General features: G+C 45.1%; 1 protein-coding gene across 1 annotated transcript in view; it reads left to right on the top strand.

Annotated features, from left to right (window-relative positions):
- TENM2 (teneurin transmembrane protein 2) overlaps nt 1-18832 on the top strand; it is an 845679-nt gene that overhangs the window by 690700 nt on the left and 136147 nt on the right. The window contains exons 8-9 of the mRNA XM_025042998.1: nt 2344-2539; nt 8974-9075. Coding sequence (XP_024898766.1) covers nt 2344-2539; nt 8974-9075 — 298 coding nt within the window. The remainder of the gene's footprint in view (nt 1-2343; nt 2540-8973; nt 9076-18832) is intronic.

Below are 18832 nucleotides of genomic sequence, written 5' to 3' on the forward strand. Positions count from 1 at the left end.
CGAACGCCTCGGAACATTCCTTTCATCTCACTGGTCACCACTCAAGGGTTTCCAGTGGCTCCCACTTGCCCACCATGGGGTTTCACCCTTCTCTGGCCATTCTCTAAAACATGGCTCTCTCGAGTCACACTTGCTGTCCCCGTCCCCACCCCTCCGTCGTGGTAGCCTTTGCTGACCGCTCCATCTCTCACTGACTGCTTCCAGTCCCGAGCCTTCCACTGAAATGGAGGTTGATATCTAATGGCTGCTTTTTCTGAGACCAAGGCCTGTGAGGGTGTGAGCATTGCCACTGAACAGATCTAGGTCCAAGTTTTTGCTCAGCCACTTAGTTGCTATGCGACTTTTAACAAGTCGTGTGACTTCTCTGAACCTCAATTCTCTTGTCTATAAATAAGATATGAATAGTACCTATCTTATCGGGTTTTTGCAAGAATTGAATGAGATGATGATGATGATGATGATGATGACGACGACGACGACGAAGATGACGAAGATGATGTTAGCTAACATGTATTTTGCATTTGCTCTATACCAGGCACTACTCTAAATATTATCTTATTCCTCACAACAGTCCTATAACATAGGGACTATTATTCTCACAGTTTTGCATATAGAGAACTGAATCACAGGCAGGTGATGCTGCTACGTGCCAGATTCTCTCCCAGGCTGTCTGGCTCCACAGCCCTCATCTTTGTTTAATTGGAATATAGTTGACATACAATATTATATTAGTTTTACGTGCACAACAGAGTGATTTGACATTTAGATACCTTATGAATTGATCACCACAATAAGTCTAGTAACCATCTGTCACCGTACCGAGGGGATATTGACTGTACCCCCTATGCTATACATTATATCCCCATGAGTTATTTTATCTTATAAATGGAAGTTTGTACATCTTAATCCCCTTCACCTTTTTGGCCCAATCCCCTGCCCCCTTCCCTCTGGCATCTCTGTCTCTGAGTCTGTTTCTATTTTGTTTTGTTCATTTGTTTTGTTTTTTAGATTTCACATATAAGTGAAATCATATGGTATTTGTCTTTCTCTAATTTATTTCTCTTAGTGCAATATCCCCTAGGTTCATCCAAGTTGCCATGAATGGCAAGATTTTATTCTTTTTATGCCCAAGTAATATTTCATTGTAAACATACCACAGCTTTTTTATCCATTTATTTATCTATGGACACTTAGGTTGCTTCCATATCTTGGCTATTGTAAATAATGCTGCGATGAACAGAGGGTGATATCTCTTTGAATTAGTGTTTGTGTTTTCTTCAGATAAATACCTACAAATGGAATTGCTGGGTCATATTGTAGTTCCATTTTTAATTTTTTGCTGAACCTCCATATTGATTTCCATCGTGGCTGCACCATTTTGCTGTCCCACCAACAGGGCACATGGGTTCTCTTTTCTCCACATCTTTGCCCACGCTTGCCATTTATCTTTCTGGTAATAGCCATTCTGATAGGTGCGAGGTGATGTCTCACTGTGGTTTTAATTTGCATTTCCCTGATGATCCGTGATGTTGAGCATCTTTTCATGTACCTGTTAGCCATCTGCATGTCCTCACAGAAGAAGTGCCTATTCGGGTTCTCTGCCCATTTATTAAGCAGAGCGTTTTCTGTTTTTTTAATGTTGAGTTGTATGCGTTCTTTATATGCTTTTGGATATTAATCCCTCGTCATGTGAATCATTTGCAAATATCTTCTCCCATTCAGTCGGTTGCATTTTCATTTTGTTGATGGTTTCCTTCGTTATCCTCAACCATTATGCCCTCATTCTTAACCACCTTCCCTTCGTAAATGATCTTAGCAAATGATCTTAGTCAATGGTAGCTGGTAGCTGGTAACGGAGGTCCATAATTCTTTATCTTACGCTCATGGAATTCAGAATGTTAGGAATTACCGGGAAGTCGCAGTTGGCCTATACTGTGTATCATATGATAGCCAGTGGGGACTGAGCAAATAGCCCTCTCTCACACGTGCACACGTACCACGAAGAAGAAAGAGGAAGAGTGGGGGGTGGGCCAGGAGGAGGAAGAAGAGATGAGGACAATGAAAGAGAAATCAAAACTTTGGGTTTTAAAGCTTTTGGGGTTTCAGAACTGCAGAAAGGAGATTGTGACCTCTAGTAATAAAACTATTAGCAATAATTATACACACAATAAATGATGACTGTTGGTATTACAACTTTTATGACTCTTGTTTTACTGGATGAGCTCATAGTAAAATGTACTGAGAAGTGTTTCTCAGGTAACTAATGGGGTGGGTGGGGAAGGTGCTAGGCACAGCGCCACGTCTGCACCCCGTTTCATGTGTCGGTCTCTCTGCTCTTCCTAGTATGACTTCATGGAGCGTCTGGACGGGAAGGAGAAGTGGAGTGTGGTCGAGTCCCCCAGGGAACGCCGAAGCATACAGACCCTGGTTCAAAACGAAGCTGTGTTTGTGCAGTACCTGGACGCAGGCCTGTGGCACCTGGCTTTCTACAATGACGGCAAAGACAAAGAGCTGGTTTCCTTCAACACGGTCGTCTTGGGTAGGTATGGGGTCTCTGAGGTGGGATGCCACAGAAGGAAGGATGGAAACGTTACAGGCTTCTCTGTGGACGGCACATTGTCCAGGAGAGCCTCTAGTGTGCAGATGACCAAATTGGAAGCCTAACCCACCTAAATCACCCTGCGTCACCCACCTAAAATGAGCCCTGATTAAAATACGAATGTTGACGTGGTTCCATAGGGTAGCGGTTAGCACGTCTGCTTTACACACAGAAGGTCTCGGGTTCCCTCCCCCAGTGGAGCCACGGTCCATGGTCTACGGCCATGCCACCCTGAACAAGCCCAATATCTGATCTCGGAAGCTAAGCAAGGTCAGGCTGGTTAGTACTTGGATGGGAGACCACCTAGGAAGACCAGGTGCTGTAGGCATAAATAATAATAATAAATTTGAAAAATAATAAAATAAAATACAAATGCTGCTTAAATCATGAAAGAGCCACCATGAGTCCCAAGGATTCAGTCGCGGTGAAGGGTTAGGACACACCGGCTGGCTCAAGTCCTGGCCACACAACCTAGGTCAATCCTTGGACTTTCGGAAACCTCGGTTTCCTTCTGGTGAAGCAGAACTACCCGGAGCCCACCCGCCAGGCTCTTAGGATGATTAAATAAAATAAAGTGTATAAATCTCTAAACATGTAGTGGAGATGATAAATTCTGACTATTCACATCAGCTCAGAATTTCTCGTAAAAATCGAGAAAAGCTCAAAATAACTTAAAAAAAAAAAAACTTAAAAATAAATCAGGAAAAAAATGTAGATGTAGGAAAAAAATTATAACTTTGTTCCCAAGTAGGTAAATCTCAAAGTGCTTTAATTTAGTACTTGTCATTTTTGGCATGTCTTAGCCCTGCCTTTTATTAGCTATCAAAGGAAAAGCTAAGGTTTTATCCAAAATTTCTTTGTGTACGTGTATGAGTGTGTGTGTGTCTGTGTGTGTCTGTGTATAAACCCCTTAAAGGGCCATTTGTCTGAGATTCCACGAAGCGTTAGCATCATTTTGTCATTAGGTTTTAACCTTCTTACCAATGATAGTAACTGATCCTAGGTAGACCCTCTCTGAATCAGGGCAGGCCGTAGACCCATTTCCCAGAGGAATAAACTGAGGTTCAGAAAACCGAGTCTGTCAGGGTCCCAGGAAATGGAAACGGTGGGCGTGGCTCGGGCTCCTGGGCTTTGCCCATCACATTTCTGCAGCTCCATGTTGTCCCGACGGCATCTGGTTGCAGATCTCAAGATTCACTGGAGGAGCCTAGATAAGATGATCTCGTGAGGAAAGGCCCTGTTGATCCAGGATTAAATCCCAGCCTGTCTTGCCCACATCCTCCCTGGGAAGGTCACTTATCCCCCTGAGCCTGTGTCATCGCGCAAAGGCAGTGAGCAAGTCCATGAAGGGAAGTGATGTACCGTCATGTGTGGAACGTGCCTGGGATGGAAAAGGTGTCATTAAAGGAGAGCCGATGATTGTTTGGGAACATGTCTTGTACAGCCATTTTTCTGTTAACTGCCTTTGAAGAACTCTACTGGCCTTATGTATTTCTCTGAGGGGCTCCCTGATTCTTGAAAGATCTATATAAGCCAATCGGACATTCAAGTGGCATTTTGTGGCTTCAGAATGGCATCAAATCAGATAGAATTTGGTATTAACCATAGAATTGAAATTCATCCTTATTCCCTCTGCTAAGGAAAGATTGGCTCTATCGGGGCAGCTGAGTGCTCCAAAGCAGGGGTTGGCACACTAGAACCCATGGGCAGAGTCTGGCCCACTGTCTGTGTTTTACAAATAAAGTTTTATTAGAGTACAGACATGTTCATCTGTTTACATGTTGTCTGTGGCAGATAAAATGACAGAGCTGAGTATTTGCAAGAGGCAGTCTGGCTCACAAAGCCTAAGTATTTACTTTCTGTGCCTTTACAGAAAAAGTTTGCCAACCCCTGCTCTAAACTACCGACATAAAGTTTGTATAACAGAAGTCACTGGAGAAGTCATCCACAGTCAGGAAAGATTTCCAGGATCAAGTTTTGTATCAACGGGGCGGCGGGGAGGGGGAATATAAAAAGGTAAAAACCAATTCACAAAAGGAAGAAAGTGGCAACACATTTAGAACAATTTTTGAGATGTCGAGGTCGAAAAACAATCTTTAGCTGAAGAAATGAAGAGAAACGATATCATTTGTGTCACCCTGTATTTAAATTCGACAGGCTCGACACATATATGACAGTACACATCACACACAGTAGCTGGCTTAGTTGGAGTCTACAAGGACTCAGCGGAAGGGTTAATAACAAAAACAACAACAAGTACACAGTTACGGAGCAACGGCTGTGCGCCAGCCCCTGGATTAGGCCCTTTTGTGGGGACGAGCTCAGTCGACCTGTGGAGTAGCCATGGGAGGTAGGTACTGTGAGATTCTGTTTTCCAGTTGAGGAAGCCAGGACCGAGGGAAGTTAAACAACTTACCCAAGGCCTCGCACAGCTAGTAAGAGCCCCGTGGAGTCAGGATTCAGACTGTCCAGAGGCTGTGCTCATAACCACTGGAATGCTTCGCACTCCCGCCAAGCGAATCCATTTCTGCCTGCACAGCAAGGTTTCTGGGGGCCGGATTTTCTGGGGGCCGGATTTTCTCGTAGTGACTTCTGCCCCCATCTTCTTTAGCCACATAGACCCAGATGTTGTGGTAGTGAAATGCCCTGCCCCCAGGCCATTACCCTCCCTCACCCGCCAGCCGGAGCTGGGAATAGCAATTCCCCCAGAGGAATTCTCTCGTCTGGACTGTAGCTCAAAGAGAAAGTCAAAGGTAATCGGCCTAATAGTTGGGCAGACGTCTTGATAGAGCAATGATAGTGATTGGCCTGAAATGCGGAGAAAAGAACAGTGTTTTATGTGGCTCAGGGTTTTCTCACACGAATCTATCATCAGAACTTTCTCCATCAGGAGCAGCCAGGAGTGCCGGAGGCCCCTGTAATATGAAACAGAAGGAAAATGTTAGCCGGGTGTTGACCAGCCATCACGCTAAATATACCTTTGACTCAGGGAAGTCTTGTGATACATTTTGGAGAGAGGCAGCCTCCTTTCAGAAATGAGTCTCATCTCAGGGGACAACAGAGTGGCACTCTTGAAGCACAGTGCAATTTAGCAAAGGCCAGCCTCCACATGGGCCAAAGTCCCATTTCCTAGGCTTACGCTCATCGCTTGCCATTGTTTCCTCAAGAAAACTTAAACCAAGTTGACGAGAAGGAAAGCTAATAATATCTCAGTAGTAATATTTCACTGAGTATTGGGGGAAGGGGGCTGAAAGGGTGGGCCCCTTAAATACTTGAGCAGTGCCAAGTTTTTTCCCTCAAAAACTGTGGAAATGCTTCCACTAGAAGACCTTGGGAAAATTCAATGAAAAATACTCTTAGTTACAGTTTTTGCTTATTTTGGATTCTCCTACCCTCCTACCTATATGCACACACACATACGCCCAGTTTGACAGCCATTTACCAAGGACCTACTGTGTAGCGAGCATGGAGAACACCTGGGTGAAAGGTTCCAATCTGGTCTCTTCCTCAGGGAGCCTGAGAGAAGACAGGGACGTAAAAAGGCAACATAGGAGTTACGGGAACACAGAGGATGGGTAGAAAGGGAAGTGAGGAAGGAAGATGCTCCGAAGCTAACTCTTCTCACTGAGACTTAAGGGTAAATATCTCAGCTAAAGGGCAAGGGAGGTCTTCCAGCCCAACGAGGACCCTGTGCAAAGACCTCTGTCTGTCCTTTTGCTGGGGACTGTGGTGGCAAAGAGCTCCCGGACCGTCACCGCTTTATCTCTGAGGTTGTTAGTTTTCAGAAAAGGGGCCTTTATCCTCAGTGATCTCAATCTCCACCAAAGCTTCCCCAGACCAGATGCTCAGTGAGAAGCAATCTCTCCTCCTCTGGAGGACTGACTTCCTGAAATACAAGCTGGATAATACCAGTTCCTACGTTTAAAATTTTTCATCGGTTCCCACTGGTCATCCCAGAACACAATCCAACTCATCTATGTGGTCTACAGGTCCCTGGGTGATCTGTCCTCCTGCCTGGATCTCTCCAAACTCATCTCACTGTCTTCCTGCCACACTGGATTCAGTTCTGCTCTTTCCTACCCCAGGGCCTTGGCATAAGCTGTCTCTCCTGCCTGGAATACTCTTCTCCTAGCTCTTCAATTGCCTGATCCAGCTCACCCTTAAATGTCACCTGAAGAGAACAGAGAGGCCCTCCCTGGCCATCCTCTCTAAGCAGCTTCCTCCTGTTACTCCCTATCACAATAGCCTATTCTGTTCAAAGCACTTACCACAGTTTTTATGTTATTTGCTTAATGATTTCGGGTGCTTTATATTCTCTATGACCATGGGACTGTATCTGTATTATTCACCACTATATTTACCAATGCCTTGTACAGTGCTTTGCATATAATAGCTGCTCGGTTAATAACGTAAACCATATGTCAAGAACAGTGACAGATCTGAGATCTCACCCTAATTCTAGGATAACACATCACCCTGCCACAGTGTCATAGTTATCAGAAGACATGAGACTCCTGGTCAGAGACAAGAGACTTTCTTACTCAGCATGCAATATCCAGGGTATCAGCATGTGTGCCAGTTCCCCAAGCCCTAGTTCTCACAGGGCAGCATGACCAGGGCCGGGTGACACCTGCGCCTGTAGTGGGCTGCAATACAGGAGAGAGTTCTGAGTCCCTTAGAATGCGCAGTGAGCTGGCCTAGTCTCTGCTCCAGAGGGAGCCATTATCTTCATTATGCTGGACAGTAAGTAAGCCTACCCATTGCTCCTGAGACAGATAATATCTCTCTCTTCCAAGACTGTTCTCCAAACAATCTCAAAAAGTTAGTCCAGAACTAAGGCCGTATGTGCCTCTGCTTACAAGATGTTTGGAAACACAAGAGACCCGTGGAGAATTATCTCTTAACACCATGTGAAATTGCTGACTTTTGACCTGCAAAAGCGGCTCCTTCATATGATTCAACCTAATGCCTTTGAATGAATGAGTGAGTGAATGATGGATAGATAGAACAATTAGGTCGCCACTTGGATGCTTCTCAGCCCACTTTTATAGGGCCAACCTCAAGGCATTTCAGCCTCAAGTGTTAATTGTTTGACATTAAAGAGATTGGCTTGATGATGGAGTCTATAGTTTTTTGTTTGTTTGTTTCATTGTTGTTATTCTTTGAGTCTATAGTTTTGTACCTGATTTTGAAAAAGCAAATACACTCACTGAGTTCTCCTCAGAGTGCCAGCAACCAACTGCAGTCTGGTTCTGGAGAAGGAAAGCTGAGAAGTAAAGAAATAAAACACTGTGGTTTTTCAGTCCAGATTAGCGATAAATGGGAAATTTGGTTTAAAGAAAGAACCACCTTTGCCACTCCCAGGTGACTCCATTAGGAACAATTAGACTTGAGAATCTTTAACGCAACAGCACCAAATCAATGTCCTCAGCTCTCCAAGGGCTGTGTCGTGTCACATTTTAGGCATAGTGGCTTGCATTTCTCATTTCATCATCTTAGTAAATTGGAACCTAAAAAGTCTAAATGAGTTTAAAGCAAAAGTGAGGATAAAAATAATTCTAAAAGAATACATCTCTTTCTGTGCAGACCCAAATCAACATGAAAAAGTTCCAAAATGATCCCTTTGCAGGTAAAGGTATTACTTGAGAGTTCAGATAGAAAGGTAAATCATAGAATAAGATGGCCATGCAGGTTAGAACAAATGTGAACTAATTGATTTTCATGAAAAATAAGAACCACTAAGCGAGGCATAAAAGAACTTTTGTCAAATCTAAAACCTACTACTTAACGAACCCCAAAATCATACCTAAATTGATCAGTCATGTATTTGGATTTTTTGTTGTTGTTGTTGTTGTTGTTGTTAGAATTCCTTAAAGGAGGGAATTTTTTAAATCTACAAAAGCCCAGAGGTCAAAGACAACCACTGTCCTTTGGAGAATCCTCCTCTGTACCTGGGGTACAAGCTGGTGCCCCACATGTCAGCCCAGCTCTCCAAGCGGTAATGATATGTGGGGGCTGGAGGGGTGTCAACATTCAAACATGGGAAATTTCAGTTTTTAAATCCAGATAAGTAGAGCTTTTTTGTTTGGTCGGTTGGTTCGGTTTGGTTTGGTTTTTAAAGCAAAAGCTGCAGCAGTACCAGCCCTGCAGCCCCGCCTGGGTTAATCAGACGGAGGGCGGTGGTCATTTCCACGCATCGTCCAAGCTGCCCTGGTCCCCACTGCTCCCTATTGTGTTCCTTCACTCGCTCATGCTTCTCTCTACCAGTCCCCTGAGGTTACTACCACTGGTCTTTAAAAACAGTGGATGGTGATTATTGCTTCAACCGCAGGCAGAGAAATAGGTAGTTACTAAATTTCTCTTTTTTGTTTCAGATTCTGTGCAAGACTGTCCACGTAACTGCCATGGAAATGGCGAATGCGTGTCCGGGCTGTGTCACTGCTTCCCAGGATTTCTAGGCGCAGACTGTGCTAAAGGTATTTGCCACCACTTCCCTGGTATGGTTGGAAAAAGGAACAGAGCGGATAAGAGAGCGGGGGTACCCAGGTAGCCTCTCAACTAATTCCACTGGGACATCTTGTAAGCCCGTGCATGCTAGAAGGCCTAATCCTTCGGCAAAGGGTAGGCTTTGATATATCACAATTGGCCAATATACCTGTAGGAGCAGGGCAGTTATCCTTGGCACCAAGGTGTGCCGAGAAGAAAGATGTGCTAAAAATGAGACGGCTGGATTTCCTGTAAAAGCAGAAGTGAATTACCATCACTCCTTTCTTATAATCATTAACTTCTATGTAATGGAAGATTAAGCATCTCAGGGTTAGTAAATTTCATTCATTCTGGCCAGCTACGCTCTTCATCTGAGAAGCACTATTTATCTTGGTGGAATCGGTTTTAAATTGTATTATTAATTTATCTACACTACTTTGCACAGAATGGCCGGGGCCCTGGGATTCATGGGGGAAAGGTAATGTAAGAAAGAAAATGAGTCTCGGAAGAACAGAGGACTTAGGAGCTGCATACCTAGCTCGCAGGAGACCTTGAGCATGACCTTCAAATGGTGCAGTCAGATGCAAGTAGAGTAGAGAGCAGAGCTTCTCACACTTTTGAGACATGGTGCACACACACGTGCACACACACACACACACACGTGTATAAGCTGGAGAAATACAACTCTAAAATTGAAATAAGGAACACTTATCTTTATGTTTCTTTTCTATTCTACCTTATTTCATTAAAAAAAAAAAAAAAACTGATTGATACTGATTCCCCACCCACCAATAGGTTAGACCCCAGTCTGATAAACAGTGGCGGACCGGTTCCGAGCCCTTCCTCAGAGCTTCCAGGCCCAGCTCTGCCCCTGCATATGTCTGTATCTCTCGAGCAAGCGAGCGAACGTTTCTGAATCTCGATTTCCTCCTCGCGAAGGTGGGGAGGTTTTCATCAGTTCATTGTGAGCAGGATGTAGCACACCCAAAGCTCTTGGCAGAAATGCAGCGAGCCCTCATTGGGTTTAATTTCACTAGTTTTTTATGTATGCATATCATATTATATTTATTTATATATTTGTAGAATCTTTTCATTATTTTAATGTGCTCTTCATTTAAAGACCATCCGGCCCTGAGATTCTGAGAGAGAGGCAATTATGAATACAGCTGTTCTGTAAATTGTAAATGGTGCCAAATGCCACTCCTTTTTCCCATGCTCACCACAGTTGCTGGGGGAAAAAAAAATCGTATTACATGTATTCTCAATAATTTCAAAGATTTGCTATTCCCAACCTTCTGAATGCTGACTGATAAGTGAATGAGACATTTTCGTGCTTGAAGTTCTGGATTTGGTTGCACCTGTGTGAGGCTAATTCCTAAATGACACCACAACAGACCCGTCTTCCATCACACAGTAATGTGAAAGCGTTGGTAAACTTGTCAGACACACAAAGAAAAGAGAGCAGGAGGCCACCAGACAATCTCTTGGCTGTCCCTCACCTTAGCACACTCTTCCCAATGGCCTGGGGACACAGCACCAAGTAGACAGTGGAGCCTGGAGCTTCCACCAGCGTGCGCTTTGCTCAGCCTCCGAGGGGTGCTGATGGAGGGAGGTGGGTGGCACACTGCATCGCCATGCTGAGTGCTTTCCCGAGCAAAGGCTTTAAAGGAGAGAAAACCTCAATATCATTTAAAATGGCTTTTCTTGCATAATCTAATTTTCCTGGGAGTGGAAGGCATTGATGAGAGGAAGGACAGTATAGTCCTTTTCTATGTGGCTGCAAATGGGCTGAACACTCAGCTGCACAGGCTGTGAGCTGTAAATGTATATTAACACTGACACACATAGATGTATTATTAATCCTGAAAACCATGTGTGCTCTGGCTGCACATCCAGTTACTGGCCTTTCAGCCCTAAGTACCCCAGCCATTTAAGAACTCTTCGCTCTAAATCCATTTGCAGACAAGCGTCTATTCTGCATTATGGATCTGTAATGGGGTGTGCATTTAGCTGCTTAAAAGGACTCTCGGTGTGTTTTGCATTCACCACCTGTCCTGCGGCTGGGCGGACGCTCCCAGTGTGCATTAGCCATGGTTTATAATTGATCCTTGCGAAACAAATATTGAGTGGCTCCTGCATACTCAGGAGATGTTCCTGAAGTCGGCCTTTGAACCTGTTCGTTTTAATTTAGCTGTTGATGCATACGGTAGACAAAAATTAAAGTGTTTAAGGAATAAAATTGCTTTCTCCTTCTTTTCCCCCTTTATTCTCAGCAAAGTTGGCTTAAGAGTATTAGAAATAAGCTTCTACATCTTTGCCCCAAAGATATTTCTTCCTTCCTATTTTTTGAAATGGACACAGTTTAAGCTATTTCATTAACAGCACTAACTTTCTTGTTATTCTAAGCCTCTCCTTCCCAAACTGTGCTCTTCCATGTACCAGCTTTATGATTTTTGCCCAATTCACAGGCCATCAGTATTATTATTTACTTAACACAGTTCCTTAAGTCAGCTCATCATGTTTACGGAGATAAATTTATTTTCAAAGAAACAATGTCAAAATCAAGAAATTTTTTAAAAAAGAAAAAACTAGAATCGATCGCAATAAGTAGGAAATGTTAATACCGCCTTTGACCCTGTCAAGAGAGTAATCTTTTCACTGTGGTGAGCGTGCCACCGAGTCAACTTCTCACACACTTATTTCCATTAAGGATCCCTAAAGCAGACCTGAGCACATGGGAACCAGGACAGCTCCCAGAGAGACCCACGCCTGGAACACCTCATCTCCTGAGTATTGGCTCTTGGAAACAACAGAATCCGCTAACTATATTTGAATGCTTATGTGAGAATCCAGTAAAAAAGGGCACCCGGTTTAACTGTGCCAGCTTCCAACGGGTGCCTCTGATGGTTAGTGCCAGACTTGCTTGCGGAATGTTAAATCTCTACCTCAGATTATTTTTAAATAACAATAGTTATTAAGTACTAAATATGTACCAGGCATTACACAGAGTACTTAATATATACTCTTATTCAGCCTCATAGCAACAGTATGAAATAAATCCCATTTTAATCAACTTTACCAATGTTTACAGCTCTTTTATATTGAAGAAATCATTTTAGACTTGCAGACAAATTGCAAAAAATAACACATGGAGTTCCCCCCGCTTTCCCTAATGTCAACACTTTAGATTATCACAGTTCCATGATTGAAACCAGAAAATTATCATCGGAGTAATACCATTGACTAATTTACAGGCTTTCTTTTTTCTAATTTTGCTCTTTTTTTCTGGTCCAAATCCCACACTGCGTTTAGTCGTCATGTCTTCTTATCCCTTCCAACCTGCGAGCGTTTCTCAGTCTTTTCCTTGTCATTCATGTTTTCCATGACCTCGACTGTTTTGAAGAGCACTGTCAAATATTTTGTAGTATGTCCTTCAGCGTGGGTTTATCTGATGGTTTCCTGTGGCTAGATTGAGGTTATGCATTTTTAGCAAGATGCTGTGCTGTTCTCAGTGACTCGTATCAAAGATGCACTTCCGATTTTTAATAAGAAAATTTGAAATGTGGCTGCGCGTGAATGTGTGCGTGCGTACCTTCTCACCTCCCCACCTGCCTTCCCAACCCTCTTACACATAATGCAGAGACATCGGGAAGCTTTATCCCATTGGTCCTGCACAATTTGTCAGTGTCTATAAAATTTGCCACTCACAGACAACTTTTGAGCCCAAGAAGCTCCTAGTTGTTAGCAGGAGGTAACCTGGAGCAGACAGGGTGAGGTAATGGTGCTAGCAAGTGCAGAGAGGAAAGACAGCTGGTCCCAGCCTCTCGCTACCCAGGATGGTGCGTACCATCCCCTGGCTGTGGCCCACACTCGTTTCCCTTCTTCTTGATAGAAGCCCTGAGGAGGGCCTGGCCTTCATCACAAATTCACATTCACCTTTGTTCCTTCACTGGCAGCAGTGCCCAGGATGCCTCCAGGTCTGCTAGTCTCTGCTACAGGCAGCCAGCACACTCAGGCCCCCTTGCCAGGGAGAGAATTTACCACATTAGCAAGTGAGATTCCCATCGCCTCCGAGTGACCGGGTGTGTGTCCTAGTGACAGAAATAGGGATTTACTCTCTTGAACTCACACCGAGCCTCCAGTGCCCCCGGATGTGCAGTGCAGGCAGCAGCTCCTTGTCAAACCTACCAGTCTGCATCAGGCGCCGGAAGACATTCTTGCTGTGAGTGGAGGCATCAGACAGCAAGTGTTTGCAGAGCGTGCATTCCTTAGCCCCCACAGAGACGGGTTCCCGAGGGCCCCAAAAGTCTAAGTGGAACTGACCCTCACACCGAAAGAGCACATAAGGGTTCTAACACATTGTTCCAAGTCATTTGAAGGAACAGAAGTTATTTCTGCATGCATCAAATGCTTAACTGTGTGCCTGCCACGAGCCAGGTACTGCACTAAGTGCCAAAAATACGACGAAGGGCGACAGTGCCATGGCCCCGCCTTCCGAGGGCTTCCAGGCCGATGGATGCATGTGACAAATGTACATTATGTCCGAAACGCTGTGGTGTGGACTTGGAATGCTATAGACATCACAAAAGAGACGTTAAAAAAAATTTCTGAAGCAATGAAGTATGGATCTATGAAAATAGCCGAAGAGCATCAGGGAACATGCAGAAAATTCCATGGAGAAAGCGTCTAGTAAAGCGGCTACACCGAATAGTGTCTTTCAGTATAGAATTTCATTAATCGTGCACTGTAATAGACAATCTGTTCAGATTCGGGGCTGGAGGAAAAAAATGGCATTTCTTTCCTGGTCATTTGTACCATTTTCCATCAGGTGCCCCTCCCGTCCAGCTAGAATTATGCTTATTATTCAAGTTATTGTTTAGTCTACAGTTTCTGATTATTGCTATTCCCCTTGCATGGCTTTCTCATTACTTTAATGTTATTTTTTGTGGGCCAGATGCTTTTTAATTATGATTCCTTTTTTCTTTTATTTACTTTTATTTGAAGATCTTCCACTGACTGAAGGTGCTTCCTTGGGTTATTTGTACATCAGTCTTGCATTTCAGACGAGACCCAAGGCTTCTGATGATTCTGTTTTGACACTGACTCCTCAGATGGCTTATTTGGTTCTGAGCTTGAGGCCCCAACCAGCAGCAGAAACTTAACACACCAGAGCTGTACGTGTTAGGTAATGCGTATTTAATAGCTATTAGAAATGACAACTCCTGCTGCTGAACAGCTGTCAGGGGAGGCCCAGAAATGCCACAGCCACAGGAACATAAAGCCTTCTCTCTAGGGGCTGGTTTCAGCTCCTACCCAGCTTCTGTGGAGCCTTGAAAAAAGAGGATGGAGATCTTCCCATTTTAATCTTGTTATCTGGCAAATGTACCCACTACCCAGCCCCTCTTTGGGGTTCCAACACTAAAGTCAAATGATAATTACCATCAGAGCTGACATGTATGAAGTCCTTACTATGCGCCAACCACTGTACTAAGAACTGCGTAATTATCTCATTTAATCATCAATAGCCCTGTTTGAAAGATGATTATTATCCCCTTTTAGAGATGAGGAAAATGAAGCACAGAGAGGTTAAATAACCGCTCGAAATCACTCAGCCGGTCAGTGGCATCGCTAGGAGTCAAACCAGGCGGTCTAGTGAGGACTCTGACTGCTAGACCAGCCGTGAGATTAACCTCAGGAGACGTGCTTCCGGGCACATCTAATGTGGTGGTTCCACACTGGGAATTAGGTGTGAGCCCGAGAAAACTTCTTCAGGAGAGGAAACGAGGGTCTACTCAGGAGAAAGTGGCAGAGCCAGTTTCCCAAACAAAGCCTGTCCGACTTCAGAGCCCGTGTCTCTGAACCACTGTCCTCCAGCCGCCGGGTACATTCCATTCCCTCCCTCATCCCGTCCTCTGCCACCTCCTGCTTCGTGGACTTCCAACAGGCTCTACTCCACTTTTGCTCTGTGTCGTCACAGACACTGTCCTGTGCCCCTCCCCGATGGCATCCCTCCGACCCTCCACCCACATCACCCTCCCAGAGCTCTCAGGAACATGTCACTACCCTCCCTTGGTGGCTCCCAGTCACCTCCCACCATGCTTGTCAAGCTGTGGTTTAAAGACATTTATCTGGTGAAATTGTTACAAATGCATATCCCCAGGTTCTTGACCCTCGCCAGCCGATTCTGAATCCATAGGACTGGTGTGTGACTCAGGCATGGGCATTTTTAATAAGCCTCTCAGGGGTTCTGATGCAGGTGGTCAGAGGCCATATTCCGAAAAGAAAGAACACATTTCTCAGAATGGTGTTCGAGGTCTCCCTTGATCTCGGCTTCCTTTTGCACCATCTTCTCTCACTAAGGCCCACACACCATAGGTTCCAGATCCATGTCCCTCATAAATGCAGTAGTCCTGCTTCCTCCTCTTTACTCAGGCCGTTTTCTCGGCAGGAACATTCTCATCAGCCCCAGCCTTTCCTATCAAACAGCTGCTCATCCTTGAAGGCCAAGCTCTTAGGTCACAACCTGCCTGAAGCACCGCCAGATAAGACCCGGGCTCGGCAACGTCTCGGCCCTTCCTTCATGCTGTGCCATGTTCTCGCTGGACAGTTACATCAGATTCTCCTGCTGGATCGCAAGCTTCTAGCTTCCTCTCCGTCCTTCCCCGAACCTAGCTTGCTATTCAGGAAATAATATGTGCTCTCCAAATGCCGGATGACTTGAATTCGGGGGACGTGGCTTAGAGAGGTGAAAAACATAGCCAGAAAATGTGCAGGAACCAAAGTGAGCCCTGGGGAACAAGGTTCTGATCTGTCCGGTTAATCACGCGGCACTACGTCAGCCAGTTTTTAGGTACAGATTTAAACGAAGGAAGAGAGGAAATGAGCGCGGGAGGGAGAAAAGGAGGAATGAAAAGAAAGAAGAAATGGAAAAGAGTTTACAGAAAAGAAGCACCGTTTATTCTACAGTTTTACAGGTATTGTCTCAGAAGAACAGAGTGATTAAGAATGAAAGCTACAGAGATCGAGTCCATGCTCCTCTACCTATTACTGAGCCTCTCTGAGCCTCGGTTTCCTCGTCCATGAAATGAGGCGGGGCAGCAGCAACCCACCTGTTGCATTGTTTTGAGGACTAAAAAGTAAATACGTTTGAAGTGTGTAGAACTGTGCTTGGTGTGTGTTAAATGCTCCATAAATATTAGCTAATATTAATCTTCCCAACAAGCCTTCGAAATCTTATTATCACTATTTTACCGGAGAAAGAGAAACTCAGAGAAAGTAAGCTACTTGTCCAGGGTCATGTCACAGGGCTAGAATTTGAAGCCATGTCTGGCTGACTCTGAAGCTTGTGGCCCTAATGGCCACACAGGAGAGAGATTTGGCAGGAAGACCCCTGAATGGAGGGCAGTGACCACTCCCAAAGCCACCATAGCTCAGGTCCCACCTGTCCTTCCTGAAACAAACATGGATGCCCTCTAATTGTTTCTTCAGACCCTCCATCTTTCACACCTGTCTCCTGTCACCCCAGCTCCCCCCACAATCCTCATTAATGCAGACAGGCCAGGGGCGTGGCACTGCCCACAGGAGCCGTTCCACAGCCCATTGCGATCTGAGGCTGAATCTCACCTCTCCATCCTCCCATCCCTGACCTGAGAAAACATGCAGGAAGTCCTCAGCAGCAAGGGCCCTGGATGAAAGCCGGTCACCTGGAATAAAATAGCATAAGAATCACTGCCACATACTGAAGACGAAGTACGTGCCAGCCTCCGTGTGAAGGGTTTTACCTGAATGATCTCATTTCATCTTCACAACATATGGCGTTATCATCCCCATTTCACAGCTGGGGAAACTGAGGCTCAGAGAAGTTAAGGTGCATGCCCAGTTACGGCTTCAGAACAGTACTCATTAGCATCACTCAGCTTGCTGGGCTCCCCCCAGAGTTTCTGGCTCAGTAGGTCTGGGGTCCAAACATCAGCCTGGGGAGTTTGATAAATAACTAAACCCTCAGGCCGCATGGTGGACCTTCTGGATCAGAATCCACATTCTAACAGATCCCCAGAGGGTTCGGGTGCCCATTCAAGTCTGAGTCTTGATAACATTGTCCTTGAACTCTGCAAAGATGACCCATAGAGAACAGGGGTCAGGAGCAGCAACATCACTTCCGTTCCTGCAAGCCACGTGGGCGTGGAGGAGGCCTACCTCCCCCGCAGGAAGTTGCAGTGCCCTTTACTTGGCGTCCTCACGGGCGTCCAACCCTGCGTCCTCCAGAACGTGGCCGCCCACGATGTCTCTCATGCCTCCCACATTACCAAAGAAATCAAGTCACAGGGCTGAAATCAGGCAGCCCTCCCCCAGGTTAAACTGCTTCTGAGAGTAGAAACTTTTCTTTCTCCTTTTTAAAGAACTGGGTAAGTTGCAGGACAGCCTTAGAAAGCAGAGCGCCTCACCCTGGGGACGCTTGCTGTCCGTGTGGTGCACGCAGAGCCGGGCGCTTTAGAAAAACCTTCGTACTGGGAAATAAAGCAGTCTTTAGAAAAGAGGCTGGCTAGGGCCGGTGACATGAAAACGGTGCTCTACCCTCTCCCGTTTCTTTATAACGTGATGACTCAGAACACTTTTCGCCCAGTTAACAATAGTGATAATAAAATCTCATCCATAGACTTCTTACTATGTGCCAGGCACCGGACATAGCACTGTACAGGCGTCACCTCATTTCATCCACACAAAAACAGTACGGAGTAGGTGCCGCAGGGTTCTCATCCCATTGGAAGGAGAAAGAAATCAAGGCTGAAAGTAAAGCGTCCTCAGCTGGTAAAAAACGAAGGGAAATTTGGGCCGTCCAACTCATAAGCCTGTTCTGTGCCCAGTACTGTGTCCGCCGCGTCTTCAGGAAGCTTCCGTGCTTGTTGGACACTGATAATTTGCAAACTCTTCTGGGCGCTTGAATCGCAGTCAGAATGCAAAGCTCCTTCAGTCTGGCCTTGAGCTGCAAAAAAAGCTTATTGTGTACTCTAAAGAATTTAAATATTCATTATGTAATTAATGCTGCTTGGTAACACACACGCACATACACACACACACACACACACACAAAGACTTTTGAAAAAACAGCTTAAGCACTTATCGATTGAGAACTTTTATAACTCTCAAAATGGAGGCATCCCCATATCTCTACAGGTATTTTAAATGAATTGAATTAATCATAGGCTTAAAAGTCTCTTGCGGTCTTCGTTAACTTCCCTGGGTTTAATTAAAACATCTGTGCACTTTTAATTTATCGATTCATCCAACTCATATGTCATGTTTTTAACACACCCCAGCATGCTCTGCATCATTTTTAACCCGATTTCCACTTAACTAAAGCAATTAAATTCACCCCGGATTAATTAAAGCATCTATACTTTCGTGCTTAAGTCAGCGTGCGCTTCTTTCCCCACATGGCTCCTGCATGTCAGAGATCTGACACACCTGATGAGTTTTTTGTCCTTCTGGAAATTCTTTCCTGAATCGCTTTCTCGCTTATTAATGTGCCGTTTGACAAAACGGAAGTGAGGAACTTGGTGCATCAGAACTTTGGCCTCTGGGCCAGAGACTCTGCCCTGTCTGTCAGGAGTGTCCTTTGGTGTCCTCTTGTCTCAGGGGCTCTGCTCGGTCTTGCCCCCATCAAGCCAACTAGAGTTAGTGTAGACTCTCGAGTGTCTGAGTGTTCCAGGCAGGAAGGCGGGGGGCTGTTCAGGTCACAGGTGACGA

The sequence above is a fragment of the Pteropus alecto genome, unplaced genomic scaffold, assembly GCF_000325575.1.
Source record: "Pteropus alecto unplaced genomic scaffold, ASM32557v1 scaffold40, whole genome shotgun sequence".
Taxonomy (NCBI): domain Eukaryota; kingdom Metazoa; phylum Chordata; class Mammalia; order Chiroptera; family Pteropodidae; genus Pteropus; species Pteropus alecto.